The following is a 16,397-nucleotide window of genomic DNA, read 5'->3' as shown; positions in this document are numbered from 1 at the left end:
TCACTGTGTCATTTCCACATGGTTTCCTTAACTTCTTTTAACAGTTGTTTTCTCGATATGACATAATTTCTTTTGTGTTTGACAAGGCATATATCATTTAATGTAAGAGAGGATAAAATAAACTCTATCATCATCCACTAAGAAGCTCAGGGAATCAAAGTTATGGGAGGGGGGGTGATTTATAACTGGAACCTAATGCCATGTAGAGAGCATCCAGGGAAGAAATGGGCATACTAGACACTGGCTACCTTTTAGGTATATTCTGATCTACAAGGCCAGGAAGTAAATACCCTGCCTAAAATTGATCATGGCTATTCATATACCCAGGTCAGATTCTATTAATATTAAAGATGCTGCTTTTGCCGAAACCGGTTTGGCTCAGCAGTAGAGCGTTGGTCTGCGGACTGAAAGGGCCCAGGTTCGATTCCGGTCAAGGGCATGTACGTTGGTTGTGGGCACATCCCCAGTAGGGGGTGTGCAAGAGGCAGCTGATTGATGTTTCTCTCTCATAGACGTTTCTAGCTCTCTCCCTTCCTCTCTGTAAAAAAACCAATAAATTAAAAAAAAAAAAAAAGATGCTGCTTTCATTGCACAGGTCAACTATAAAATCTTAGGTATCAAATTTTTGAGACCCAGAAAAACCTCAGGAATCACAACACGAAACATACTGAAAAGAATCCAGGAAGGAACCAAACATTGAAATTTAGTTTAGAAATAGTCATACTGGTTTTGGTAACTGGTGCAAAATCTCCTCAAAATAACTTAGACACATTGAAAAGATGCAAATGCTCCGAGAAAGCCAAGAAAGCTCATTGTTTTGTCTGGGTTACAGTTGGGCTGGTCTTCCCCTTCTCCTGCACACCTACCCTTCTAATCCCATGGTCGGCAAACTGCAGCTCACAAGCCACATGCAGCTCTTTGGCCCCTTGAGTGTGGCTCTTCCATAAAATACCACGGTCTGGGCGAGTCTGTTTTGAAGAAGTGGCATTAGAAGAAGTTTAAGCCTAAAAAATTTGGCTCTCAAAAGAAATTTCAAAGGTTGTACTGTTGATATTTGGCTCTGTTGACTAATGAGTTTGCTGACCACTGTCTATCTGTTACTGTGGCAGCTTTGGTTGAAAAGAGGCTATGAAAATCTCTTATGAACAACTTGACAGACACTAGAGCAGTCCTGCAATTTTTGCCCTAGTGCTAATTAGGAAAACACGGGCCCCACTGAACCCCATGCACACATTACCTCTCACTTTCCCTTACTTTTTAACTCAGGAAAATTAACTACGTTACTACATTTGTTTTGAACCCTTAATAAACTTAGCATAGCATCACATGAACAAACATTTTCTGAATTTTCTCAACATAAACAATAGTTAACTATCTTATTGCCTATACAATATTCCCTCTAGAGCTTCTGGGTTTTGTTTTCACACAGAGTTGACCTCAGATTAACAAACCTCTTGGATGCTGGTCAGCAATATACAGACAATAGATGCATTGTCCCCTAGGGCAATGCATCTATTGTCTGAAGTCGCATGCTAATTATCATTACTGGATGACATTGACTATATTGGTTCAGATATGACCAATTAATGTTTTTATTCTTTCAAACCCTTGTTGTTTTTTTATGTGTGTAATTTTTACCCTTGCCTAGACCTGGTTAACCGTTTCTGTGAGCAGGTCCTCAATTTTTTACTTTGTCCCTACTTTCCTGTCCTAGCCCCATCTTCCCCTGGTGTCGACTCCGTCCCCTTGCAGCGCACAGGCAGCCAGCATGGCCCACCGAATGCCGCCACGGCCACCTTCCAGCGGGCCAGCTACGCCGCCGGCCCAGCCTCCAATTACGCCGACCCCTACCGACAGCTGCAGTATTGTCCCTCTGTTGAGTCTCCATACAGCAAATCCGGCCCTACCCTCCCGCCCGAAGGCACCTTGGCCAGATCCCCGTCCATTGATAGCATTCAGAAAGATCCCAGGTGGGTATGAACCTTTTTCTTTGCCCTACTTATGTCCAAGAGGCTCTCTAACCAGTCATTGTATGTATGGCGTTATTTTTTCTTAAATCACATTATTGCATGAAATGAAAGGGTTGACTTTGGTTAGGTTTTATAATCTTTTGTCTGATTTGGAATGTGGGTATTGGTCATGGATCCCAAGTATCACTGCGGTTCAATAGCAAACAGTACAGATGATCTTGGGATCAGGACATTGGTAGTTACTTGAGGTTTCAGCTATTTGATAAGATCTAGAACAACTATCTCTTTAATGCTAAGGAAGCTGAGAATTGTGAATGATCTCAGTTGACCTCAGATATCACTGACTAGGTTTTTACTGTATCAGTGGACTCATGCTTTGTCACTATGCAAGTCTCTCTCAGCGAGTGAAGTGGTCCATATACCAGGCTGTATTAAAAATTAAAAACCTTAGAAAATCAATATAATCTTCATTTTTCTGTGTCTGAAAGTAAACATGATGTTAAAGTTGCCTGGGCATTGATAAAAAACGTATTAAAGAAATTGTTAGGTTGAGATATGTTTCTTTTTGGCTTTCTTTTTTCAACATTGGCAAGGGATGTAGCGATGCTCTACTTCTGAAGTTGGAATTGAATTCCTGCAGAATTAAATGATGTTTTATTCATAGCAGTTTGATGTATGCTGATAGAGTCCCATAAATATATATCTGCATCTGTGAATACCATCGACATGTCAGATTTCTGGTATTTCTGTAGAGCAGGGCATGTGACTTGACTCTGGTGGCATACTTGAAATTTGTCTCCAGGAATTTTCTCTGATGGAGCACACAGGTGCTTATGTACTGTGTCGAGGGGTTTGCATGGAGTATTTGTAAAAAGAAATCACTTCTACAAACATAAAGGTAGAATGGGACTATTTTATGATATTCTTTGAGATAGCTACTTCAGCACAATTGCACCCCGCTGGAGGGTTCATGCTAAATATTATATTTGATAGTACCTCCAGGGTAAAAGTGAGCTGGAATAAATGTTCACTTCCCTGTTAACTACTAGAACTAAAAAAATATGCTTACGTTTACATTGCGCAGCACCTTGCATATTCAGGTTTTCAACCTCAACAGCAATCTCTACAGTATTAGTCTTGGAAACTGTCCCCAATCCTTATATGTTCTGGTTATGTATGGATAGAATACTCTTCAGATAACAACTCACTGAACTATTTTAAAATAAATTTTCTTTACATGCAACTGAAAACATATAGAATAACAGCAGACTGCTAAGAAATGCTAAGTAGAATATTGAATTGGCATTGCTTTATTTAACATTACATATTTAAATTGAGGATAAGTGTTTTATCTCCAATGGGAAGGTTTTAAATGTTCATATTAAGGGAATTTGGCTTAATAAGAAACCAAATTTATGTTTCTCTAGCTACAGATAAGCTTCTTTATTTTTTGCTGCAAGCTAAATGCATTTTATTTTACTAAGTGGCATATCCTTTCCATTTTATATTAGTCCCTTGTATAGCTATTTTTCCTCTTTCAGTATATTGTCATGGCTCTTAGCTTTTCAAATTATGGATTATGTCACTTATAGTTATTGGGGGAAACTGTATAAACCAAAACAGAGAAATACCAATAAGAAATGTTAGAATGAATAAGAGAATGTTGGCCACTATTCTATTGTATGAGTAAAATTTATATGCAGATTAGCATTATATGAATTGCAGATTCAGTATGTTATTTTTAAGAATGCTAGTCATTAGCCTTAATGTGTTCACTTTGAAAAAGAAAATCATACCACCATTCTTAGTCCAGCTGCACAGGTGAAACAGACAAAACCAGATCCAGAACCAGAACTGGCTTATTGTGATTATTCACAAAAGGAACCAATACCCTGGCATCATGCAAAAATGGATGGGGGATAAAATACAATGAGGCCTTGCTTGTAGAGTTTTCTTAAAATAAAGGACTACAGTTAAGTGTTCAGATTTAATTGAGATACATCCCAAATCCAAAATTCAAGTCTAAAACCTAATGATATTTTTATGACAACTTTTTACATTATCCTTCAAGTAATGAATTTTTATTTTCCCCAAGTGACTATTACTAGAACTAGTATATTTAACTTCTAGGGTTCACAATTATTTATTTGGGCATTATTGCTTATGATTTAAGCTTTTTCCGTCTTCAGATTTCTTTCAGCTCTCCTGCATATGTTTTTAAAAAGTGTTTAAGTTTTTTTTATCATTAAATACCAGACCATTTAAGCCTCTGTGCTGTTACAAACATGTCCCCATAGCATAATTTCAAAGCAGTTTTACATACATCTTTGATGTAATTCTCCTTTGTGGGGGAAAACTAATATCTCCATATGCCTCAAATAAAGGGAGAACTGGAGTGTAAATTACTTACGAAGATCACATTGCTGACATGGGTACGCAGCTAAAATTCATTCTTATGGGTACTGTGCGTCATATTGGCATGAACGTTTTTATTTCCTTATAAAAATAAAAAGGAAAAGGAAAGAATATACTCACATCTTTTATGATTATTATGGAGGATGGTAGTACCAGGTATCTGTATGTAGGAGCTGGAAGGAATAAAGGAAAGGATGCAAATGGTCTGAGGAGATCTACTCTCTGATAATTGCTTATTGGATGTATGGTCTTTGTTTTATTTCTCCTTTCTTTTCTAATATCTGTCTTATTTCTCTTATGGCAGACGAGTGTCTTTTCACTATTAAAGAGTTTTAGTATTATTCAATGAGAGTTTTTCAGAGTGTGTGTTTTAAAATAAGAAATTAAAATTAAGATGCCCCAATTTGGTCATTAGACTTGAAACCAGAGACCTCCTACTAACTCTTAATTCCTCTAAGCCTCAGGATATGAAAGGTTTGGTTCTGAAGGGTCGGGGTTTTCTAGCTTGCTTGCCTCAGTCATATAGATTTTTTTTGCAAAACTTTGGTCTTTTCACTATTAACTGCCCCTTCTCTGTACTTCAACAAAGAATGTGCAGAAACTTTTTATATAGGATACGGTAACGTCTAATTCTCTTTATAAAGTCAGCAATCACTTTGAAAATATCTATAAATGTAAATTTTTCTTTACAGTTACATTTGTGAAGCTTTTATCTTCCATAAAATGTGAATCTCTTAAGAATTGTCATCATAACTAATACATTTTTTGGTGCTGTACCAAATATAGCATGCATACTGTTGTTTTTAAGTTTATAGGTTAAATATAAATCTTCAAATCAAAATATATGCATGAAGTGTCAGTGATGTTGCAAGTGAGAAGACATAGCATTCTTATTTTGAAAATGTGATTAGTGAAATAACTGGAGAAAAATAAAGCAAGACTGGTATACCTGGTAGACTAATGGTCCTATAAATGTTCTCTATGAAAGAAGAAAAGTTTGGGTAGGACATTTATTGAGGTAGCTTAACATATACGTAATATTATAGCATCTTTTCATCATGTTTGATTAATATCTTCTCAAGATATTGAATTTGTTTATGTACACTCTCAAAAACAATTTTTCAAAAAAGCTTAATGAATCTAAATTATTGTAAACATATTTTATAGTAAAAATCTGTCTTATTTTTTTTTTTTACTCAACATAATAGAGAAATAAATACAAGGGCACATCTTTACTACTGAATGTGACTCTATCAAATTTACACAACATGTTTTGTTTCAAGCTACATTTAAGATATTAATATTTTTTCATTATTGGATATTATTAAATATTATAAAATAATACTGCTTATAAATACCTTATCATTAGGTAAATCTGTGTTAAGAACATTTCCACATGTTCTTTCTTCATTGTTTGACTACTCAATTAAACAAATCAGCAGCCATCATGAGCTCTATGTGAGATGCCCAAATAAGCAGAGGTGTCATCATCAACCACCATGTTGGAGCTTCCAATGAAAAACATGGTGTCATCTAAAATGTGAACCCAGTGAGAGGGCCAGTGCCAAACCATGGAGTAAATATGACAATTTTCTTCAGGTAAATGAATGAGTGGAAATTCGAATGTTCTCCTTCCCACCCCACCCCCATGGTGATCTTGGTGCAGCCCTGCTGTGTAAACTCTCACCCTCCAGGGGAACAGAGGATGCCTCGGCTTGGAGGGTGTCCAGTTTATGCTGAAAAGAGTTCTTAGCAAATGTTGATTCCGTCCAGGATGCTCCTCTGCTCTGCCCTCAAAGTGCCTATATAAAATGGGCATCATAATAATAGTCTTTTCCTTATAAAGTAATTGTGAAAATGCAATAGTTTAAGTCTTTGGGCTATTTCCTTGCACAGAAAGATCCAATTGTTAGCTGAGATTCCTACCCATGACTTCCTGCTGCACGAAGCATTCCTGCCATCAGGAGTACCTGCAGACAGAGTCAGGCTGAGAAAGGCACTTGGAGTCAGAGACATGGAGGAAATTGGAGAAGGCAGAGGAGCTGTAAGCTGTCTAGTTGGAAAGACAAAGGCCCAGGAGCAGACCCTGGGGAATGCCTTGCTGGGAGGCCAGTTGTGAGAGGGCCTTCTCCCACAGCACAGGGAGGAGGGAAGACTGAGAGCTCGCGCCTCACAGCCAAGAAATGGAATTAGAAGATGGAATAGAAGACTTCATTGCAAAAGAATTTTTTGTGTTTGTCTCCTTTTCAGGATTCCTCTTATCAGTTTAAAGTAATGTTCACACACAATACTTATCTGTATTAATATTGATTTTCCTGTAGCCCGAAATACTCCCTTTGTCTCCTGTCTTCAGAGTCACTTGTAGAAGTAAACAGTTGCGTTTCTAACACAGTGACTCCTTCTAACACTACCCCACCTCGTTTTCACTGAAGAGTGTGCTGGCATAGGGACCATCATGACACTCCTCAGTTAAGAGTGATGGAACATAGGCAGTCAAGACTGAGGAGTAACTAACTATACAGAACATTAATTAGTTAGTTACCTAAATCGTTAACATAGAGTCCATCAGATAAGGTGGTGGAAACCTTCATTCTGTGCTTTTCTGGTATTAAGGTATTCCTCTTGAGAACCAACTCCTTTTTCCCCCTCAATCCCACATGCTTTTAATAAAGCAGACATTTTCCCCAAGTTGAGTAAACTGCACATGGCCCAGGAGCTAACCACCCATGGGGCCCCCACCCACTAGCCAGGCCTCCAGGTGTGTAGAGGAATCTGAGGAACTCAAGTCCTATCTCTTAAAGATGAGCTTTGTGCATTCTGGATTCTCCTACAGCATTTGGGGCAAAAAGCCAAATTCAAGTTAGCTAGAGCCAACCTACAGAAGCAAAGGCTATTGCATATCTGTTCTTCTAAAAAATGTCCTCACCCTAATGCTCACAGTTGTTCCCGCCCCACCCATCCTCTGGAGGTAGCCATCGTGATCTTGGGTTTGTTCTCTGGAATGAAGCCAGGAGGAATATGTATTTGTCCTTCATCATTGAGTCTATAATGGTTTTTCTTCTACAATCTGTCCACAACTTTTTTTTAACCCTTCTTTGTAAAACCAACTACACTCTGTGTCCCAGGAACAAAGATATTGTCTTTCCCCCAATTAAAAGCAACTAAGAAGTTCCATACAATACCTAAATTGTCATGGATTCTTTATCATATTGTCTAGACTGAATCTGGTGATGGAGAGACTGAATCTAGTGACAGCATTTAGCATCAGGGTATCTTGGATACCTAGAAATCAGAAATCTGTGGTATATCAGATAGTGTTAAAACTAAAGCATCTTTAATCTTAAGGTCCCCAATAATGATAAGTACAATGATAACAGATAAAAATAATTGGTGGTTTAAAGAAATAGTGTCCTGAATTGCAAAGTAAGACAAACAGTTATTTTGGAGTATAATTTTTATGCTCTAAGTACATTTTCCCATTAGTAATTCATATTACTTCCTGCTTCATAATCTCTATTTTCTCATTAAAAGCCAGGTTTATGTGGGTAATATGTGTGTCTCTTTTATTTAGATATTCTTATACTGAAAAGAGAGTGACCTTGCAGATGAAGTCATTCCTTGTACCAGTCATTTAGGATGAAGCAGATCTCCGAGATAGGAAGCTGCATATGAGAAAGGAAGTAAATATATCCCCCCATTTTCATTGTGGAATGAAAGATCAGAATATTTAAGAGCACAAAAAGTGTAAATTTTAAAAATGGCACCCCTTGGAAACAATCTGAGACCCCATTTCTCTGGAATCTCATAGAGAACTAGAGAGGCCTGCAGACTCAGATAGGAAGCTCCAAAGTTCAACTCCATGTTGGTGCATGGTTTCTATTTCATGTCCATGTGCCCCTCGCTCACTTCCCACTTTATACCATTTAAGGCTCTGAGAGGTGGTTCTGAAGAAATCAAAATAAGGTTTTGTGCTTCAAAAGAAATCAAGGGAGAGTTTTGTAGGTCCAGATTATAATAAAAAATAAGATTATAAAAGTGGATAGTAAGTAATATCCCTCCTCCCTAAGTTTGGTCCTTATGAGTGGAAGCCCTCACCAGGAAAAGAGAGACTAAGAAAACTCAGGGAGACAGAATTAATTCACTTGTTCAGCCCTATATGTTATTTTATTAAGAAAAGTGGCATCTATATATATGTGCCACATAGATTATATGTGTGTATATACATAGATTGTGTATGTATGATACATTAATTATATATATATGTATTATACTGTGTATATATATATGTATATGTATATATGTTTAGAGTATGTGTTTGCATGTATATGCACATAAACAATCTACCTACTTGTTTATTGGCTTTGCACATATTTATCTAGAGATAAGACCTATAAAACTTGCATAAGCACACTGTTATTAAGTTGACAAAAGACACACAACAAGTATTGATTTTTCTTCTTGCCTGTTAATCAGTCTGGTCTCTCAACTCTTATGCTTTGCTTTTATTTTGTCTGACCACTTAAAAATAAGTCATTCTAAAGTTTTCAGTCTTTAAATCGATATTGATAGAATGTTAAAAACTAAAAATATAAATTTACAAAATTAGATAAGTATAAGATTTGGTTCCCTTATGGAAATATGGATTTGTGAGAGCATTAAAAGGCATAGCCTAGTTGCTAATTTATGTATTTTATAGGCATTCACATAGATATGCTCAACCTCTTGAAATTACATGCTGTTTGTAGTGCTCCGTGCTTGTCAGAGAACTTGACCAGTTTTTAATTAAAAGAACTGTCTTCTTCAACTTAATACTGCTGTAACTATGGAAGGCCTATTTCATTTTTATATGATCTCAATTCATTCTCAGAGCCTCCTTGTTTATTCCACCACAAGCAAAAATCTGAAGTAGCTTTGGTCATTTTATGTATAGCCCAGTTATAATATTTTTCTTGATGCCATGTGACTGAACATTTACTGGAGGACAAAAATGAAGATTCACAACTTTTATTGTCTTTGTGGCAGGTGGTAGTTGACTGTCAGTTAGTAACTAATGGAAATTAATTTCCATTGCATCTTGAGATGCTTTGCAGCTGTATAATAGCATGCATTAATTTGAAGATAGTGATAACTATTGAGAGAAAATTTTCATTTTATAGTAAAAAAACAACAACATTTTGAGCAGAATTTCCCATTGCATGTGATACCTTGAAGCTTGAGAAGTCTAGTAACTTAAATTATCGAATCTAGTGAAGGTCATGGTTAATTACCTTAACTGAACTGCAGAGCCAAGAGTGTTCTAGAGTCCAGGTAATTCTAATAGAAAGAGTGGGAGAATGAGGGGGAGGAGGAATAGAAAGAAAAGGAGGAAAAGAGAAGAAGACAGTGAGTGGGAAATTCAGTGGAAAAGATTCCTGCAACACAGAACATTTCATGCATTTAATTGAATCTTGAGTGAGATAAAGCATGTGTCCTCACTTAAAATTTTATACTAGAACGTGGCCACAGACCACCAGTCCTCTTTAGAGGTGAAGTAAGTCACCACACCCCAGTGCATAGGGCTAGCCTCTGTGACCAACAGGGGACTGCTGAGCCAAGTGTGTGACTGCAGTCCATAGGGAAGCCAGTTCAACATCCTAAGGCTCTCTGGCAGCCCTATGGAGAGGTCCATGGGTGAGGGTCCAACCTGCCCACCCACCTTCCAAGCAAGTCCCCAGTGCCAGTCAGAGCTGTGGCTCTTCCAGCTTCGATCACAGATCTTGATGAGCAGAGACAAACCTCCCGTGCTGGTCCCTGTCTTGAATTCCTGCACAAAGAGACCATGAGATCATAAATGATGGTGACCGTCTTTAGCTATTGAGCTGTGAGATGATCTGTTAGACCTACTCTGCCTGGTCATCTGACCAAGCTATCATCTTTCCTCCAAATATCTCCTGTGCAATTAACTTTTTACTTTTCTTACTTAAAAGAAAAAAGCCAAAATGTTCAAACAACCTACACACCCATTGATGGACAAATGGATAAACAAAATGTGGTCTGCACACACAATGGTGTTGTTATTAATACTTTGTTTTCGGTTACTCAGCCTGAAAAAGGAAGGGCATTCTGACACATGCTACAACGTAGATGAACCTTGAAGAGTTCTGCTGAGTGAAATAAGCCAGGTACGAACAAGGACAAATACTGTCTGAGTTCACATTTAGGCAGTACTCCGAGTCATCAAAAGCAGAGAGACAGAAATTAGAATACTGCTTACCAGGGGATTGGAGGATGGGGAGTGAGGAGTGGGGAGTTAGTGTTTAATGGAGTTTCAGTTTAGGAAGATGAAAAAAATCCTGGACAGCAATGCTAATGGACCTAATACCAGTGAACTGTGCACCTAAAAAAGTGGTTAAAATTGTAAATTTTATGTTATGCATACATTAGTACAATAGAAACAAAAAGCAAAGAAAGGAGAAACTAAAAGAGCCAGCTAAAAGCTGCTCAGGCACTACTCTTACAGATAGAAGCCAACGTCAGACGGAGGAGCAGCGGATGAGGGTCCCTGGGATGAAGAATGAACAGAAGTGGTACATGGATCCTGAGCCTTACCCTTTGCAAAGCAGTGCTTTCTGCTACTTTGCGGGCAGCTCCAAGACCCATTTTTCAAGAACAATCAGTGTCCTAGCCCATTTATTACTTGCCAATTATATTACCTATGTAAGTCCTGCAATCTCTTGGCCACGTTTTCTTATGATTAAATAAAAATAATAATAATATATATTACCATAATATAAAACCTAATATATTAGCTATTAGACTCAGTTGAAATAATGAATGTGAGATTGCTTTTTAAAACTGATTGCATAATATTATTCTATAGAATAAAAATATTTATTAACATTGTTTGAGAAATGGTGACTTATGGTGTTCAGTTTTAAATATATCCATTCATTTATTTAGCAAATATTTATTGAGCATCCAGAGCCACCAGGCACTGTTCTGGACACCAGACATTTTTTAGAGGGGAGAGATGAGATAGGAATATTAATTAGGAAATAATCTCATTTAAAAAAATCATATAAACTTTAAAATAAAGCAAATTTAAACGGGAACGATCCACTACAGTTTTATTAAAAATTGCTCTTAGTAACTGATTATACCAGTTACCACATAATTCCGCTGTAATAACCTCAGAGGCTCCTGCTGTGCTTTTGGCTTAGGGAGCCAGAGTTCTAGCCCATGACATCCATGAAGTGTTTCCCCCTCACACTAAAGATGGAGGCAGCAACTGTCCCTCCAAAGCCCTAAATCAGAAAGGAAGCAGACAAGATAGAACACACCCCATCTTTCTCAGGAGCCAACAGAACGCCTATCGTTGTCACTTTGTGACCAAGAAGTCTGCTATGTTTCCAGCCAGGTTATTTTATATTTGAAAAGAACTCATTAAGATAAGTGGCAATTAGCATCTATACTGCAGTGAAAGTGCTTTTGACATTAAGGGAGAAAATATGAAACATGGGCTCTTTTTGATAGATTGAAATGCTTCTGCAGGGGGCCATCCAAGATATTTGCTAGGCTTTGTTTTGAAGGTTACGGAAACATCACCAGATTGAAATTTAGCATAAATCAGCCTGAAAGTAGTAGACAATACTGCTGTAATTATAAAAGTAGCCATTAGAAACACAAACAATGGACTTGTCTGCTAAGCAGTGTACATGCATGATCACACACACACTCACAATACACATACACACATGCAAGCATGTATGCACACTAGACCCTCTCTGCTTAAGTAACCGTGAACTTTTGATGATGATAAGTTTTCATTTGTATCTATTAGAAAGGACAAGAGTTGATTTGATTACTTTGCACTTATGCTTTAATAAAAATGAAGGCAAAGCTTGCAACATGTAACAGGAGACCCGCACGTTCATCTGCATAGAATGTGCATGTCATTGAAGCCCATGCCATCTATAGAAGCACTTATATGTAACATGTCATACATTTGCTTGACATGTTATTCATTTGCTCATTCCCAGTAATAAGCACTTACCAACTGCAAGGAATAAAGATGCGCCCCGGTCGCCTCAGTCAATAGGAGCTTGTTGTAAGTTCCCAGAGGAGAATGAAAGGGACAGGAAGCTGCCACAGCAGCCTGGCCAGGCAGGTCTCATTGAAAACCCGATCACAGTCCTGGATACAAAAGCTGCTTTGGGGCCATGGCAGGAACTCCGAGCGTGGCGCTGAGAAGTGAGCGTTTGTGGTGAGGGGTGTCTGCCCCTGCTCCCTGCTTCCCTCTGACCTCCTTCTCTCCGCACTGCTGGCCAGGGCTGCTGCTGCCAGCTTCTGCCCTGTTCTCCTGCCTCTCTCTGGTCATGTGTCACAGTACAGTGTTTGAAGTCATATTTGCTTAGGAGAGCTGCTAGGGCTGAATTGTGTCTCCCCAAATATATGTGTTTGAGGCCCGGTCTCCAATATCTTAGAATGTCACTGTGTTAGGATGGTCTTTAAAGGGATGATTAAAGTTAAAATGAGGCCGTCAGGGTGAGGTCCTAATCCAGTGTGACTGTGTCTTTATGAAGGAAAAGGCCATGTGGGAACACAGGGAAAAGGTGGCCATCTGCAAGCCAAGGAGAGAAGCCTCAGGAGAAACCCAGCAGCTGGCACTTTGATCTTGGACTTTTTGCCTCCAGAATGGCGGGGAAACCAATTTCCAGCCCTAGCACACTGACAAATGTTGGAGGCTGTGTTTGGAGCAAGGAGTGGGTATTCAGACAAAACTAGCTGGACAGAGCTCATGCAACAGGCTGCCTCACCTGTCATTCCCCAGGCAGAGCTGCCTTCAGATCCATGGGAACCCCAGGCATTCAGCTGCTGAGGGATTCTATAGGAGTCTACGCCTGTGTGTCCTCCAGGGAGGACTTAGGGGCGTGACAGCTGCTCTCAGAAGGCCCAGAGTGAGGCAGGTTAGCTGGCTGGTCATTTTGCTCATATAGACATGCCTTTGCTGAAGGTGAATTTTGAATAGTGTTTAAAATGCAACGTGCAAGTCAACATATGTACATTTATCCTCTCTCCATTTGAAAAGATATGTGATACATCAAAACCGGTTTGGCTCAGTGGATAGAGCGTTGGCCTGTGGACTGAAAGGTCCTGGGTTCTGTTCTGGTCAGGGGCATATACTTTGGTTGCTGGCACATCCCCAGTAGGGGGTGTGCAAGAGGCAGCTGATTTATGATTCTTATCCATGTTTCTAACTATCACTCTCTCTTCCTCTCTGTAAAATATCAATAAAATATATATTAAAAAAAAAAAAGAAAAAGAAAAGATGTGTGATACATGAGAGGCAGGATTCTTTGGAAAAGACAATAATGCTGGGAAAAATAGAAGACAATGAGAAAAGAGGAAGACTAGATATGAGATGATTGAAAACATGAAAGAAGCCATAGGCATGACTCTGCAGGAGCTGAGCAGGGCAGGTGAGAACAAGACATTGCAGATATCACTCATTCATAGGGTCCCCAGGAGTCAGAGCCGACTCAACGGCATGTAACAACAACGGGTTATCGAAAATGAGATTACAAAAAATAGAGTAGCTTTTACTAGTTTCACACATAAATCATTAAACGTAGGAAGACATCAATCTAATATAATAAATCACGACTGCTTTGATAAGCTGGATATCCCCACTTATGAAAATGGAATGATTTCTACAAAATAAGAATCACTATCATTCATTTCATTGCTTCTATTTTAAAATCACTGAAATAATATACTCAGTCTACCACATTCTGAATCTTACATCAAACTATAATGTTGTACTTAAAAAATTACCAACACTAGAATGACCAGAACTTTCTAGCACCTTCTCTAGAGCCTTGCTGTCAAAGCGTGGTGTGGGACCTGGGTGCTAGTTGTAAGTGCACTCCCTCCCTGAGAGTCTCCCTGTGACAGGACACCAAGAGGAATTCTGTGAAAGAGAAAGTCGTCATCACTGGTGGCTAGTCAGAACCTCCTCTCAAATGTCATGTCTGGTTTATTGCAGAAGTTAGAAATCAACCTATGATATGAAGTTGTTAGTCATATTTGACCTTGCAAATGTGATTTTTATTGTATTTAATTTTAGCATCATAATAAGGTACTAGGGTCATTTGACTATTGCAATTTTAGAGTTTTTCCTTATTTTATCAAAAGTCTGAATTATTTGGGAAACCAGGTGTTTAACATAATTAATATACACTGAGTAGCAAAATTATTATCTCTGAATGCATAATGATCTGGCCACTCAATGTATATCCTATATAATAAAAGGCTAATATGCAAATTGTCCCTTTGCCCAGGAGTTTGACCATCAGGCAGGCCGGCTAACCACCCATGTCTCCTCTCTCTGGCCAGACTAGTCATACTCCACCCATGCACAAATTCATGCACCAGGCCTCTAATATATGTATAATATTATATAATTATGCATATTAGAGGCTCAGTGCATAATATATGTATAACATATTATAATTATGTATATTAGAGGCCCAGTGCATAATAACCTGGCCACACGTATATACTGAATGGCCAGGTTATTATGCATTCAGAGGTCATAATAATCTGGCCACTCAGTGTATAATTAATAACAAAATTCAGACTCACTTTTTAAAATATTGGAGAATGGATTTTTCAAGACATAAGTTACTTTTTTAAAAGTCCTCACAGTATATATTATCTTTATTTTTGCAATAATTATAATGTATCCTTATTATTCTGCAACTTTATTTTATTTACATCCTATGATGTGGGAACCTTTTCTGTCAAAATATGTAGACTGCCTTTGTTTAAGCACTGCATCCATAGTATAGATGTAACACCATTTGTGTAATCATTCCCTCAGATTGCTCTTATGTGCTCTTTTCTTTGGTTATTTATTATCCAGGGATTGTAGTTTATGAGATGGTGTTATTCCCTTTAAAACTGTCAAATTTTTCAACTTGCCTTTTAGAGGTTTCCAGCAATTCCCCGCCTTCCCTGTCCCCAGCTAAACCCTCCGAATGTCTCTATTTTCTCCTACTGAGCCTTTCTCAGCTAGCCAAGGTCATCTGAATTAATGGCGCAGAGTTGGGCTTGCTCAGTGCTGTATCCTCTCTCTCTGCCCTTACCTGCCTGCCCTTGGCCTCCATCAGACCCAGTGAAATGCACAGCCACATCCAGCCATTCCTGATTAACTTCAGCCCATAGCATCCTGCTCAGCCTGAGACATTCACCATGAACGTGGTGCTTTATAATATGTTGTGATTCACTGCTGCCTTTGTGGGTGCCTTGTTAGTGTTCCTTACAGATTAGGAAGGTGTCCTCATCACCTCACCAGCATGGAGGCCATTCTCTCCAGCCAAAGCACATCCCCAGGGGTGCCTCAGACAGAGCTTGGAGCCTTTAGAAATGCAGAATCTCAGGCCCGCCCAGACCTTCTGCCTAGAATCTGCATTTTGGTCAGTGTTACCCAATCATTTCCCTTTGCATCACTAATAAAGGGCCTTAATATTTCTTCACAATGCTATGGATTTTGCACCCCCAGGGAAGAATCTGGGGTGAAGCTGTCAGGAAGCCCGGGGTTCTAGAGAAAGTAAATTCTGGGCCAGTGGCTTCCAGAAGGTGGCAGGTCCCCAGGGGGAGGGGCACCATGCATTCTAAGGCAATCAATGTCAGGTCCTCATTTGCTCCAGTATCTATTTGCCCTCTGCCCTTTCTTTCCATCTCCCTTTCACAGTTTCTCTTCCTTTTTTTTACAAATAAAGGCCAACCTCAGACTCACCCTGATCCTCACTGCATATTTGTACGAACAGTTTTTTTTAATAGTTGTATCTATAAAAGTCCAACATAGAAATATTGGTACTGACCTGTCTTATTCTGGCAAAAAATAAATAATACTTTTGCATGGATACATAAACTAATTTTGAACCCCCCACATCCATCTCATCAGGGGATGCATTTTCAATAAAATTATATTTCACGTTTCATAATGGCAGATCAAAATGTGTATCCTTA

The 16,397-nt window shown here is 38.7% G+C and overlaps 1 protein-coding gene across 6 annotated transcripts in view; it reads left to right on the top strand.

Moving 5' to 3' along the window:
- The window catches only part of CTNND2 (catenin delta 2), a 715,685-nt gene that overhangs the window by 447,387 nt on the left and 251,901 nt on the right, over window positions 1-16,397 (top strand). For all 6 annotated transcript variants that reach the window (XM_084880857.1, XM_084880856.1, XM_084880854.1 and 3 more), the window contains one exon: window positions 1,715-1,970. In XM_084880857.1, the coding sequence (XP_084736983.1) occupies window positions 1,715-1,970 (256 nt within the window). The remainder of the gene's footprint in view (window positions 1-1,714; window positions 1,971-16,397) is intronic.

The sequence above is a fragment of the Pipistrellus hanaki genome (assembly GCF_964339955.1).
Source record: "Pipistrellus hanaki genome assembly, chromosome: 4".
Taxonomy (NCBI): Eukaryota; Metazoa; Chordata; class Mammalia; order Chiroptera; family Vespertilionidae; genus Pipistrellus; species Pipistrellus hanaki.
This window is presented reverse-complemented; position numbering and strand designations above follow the sequence as displayed.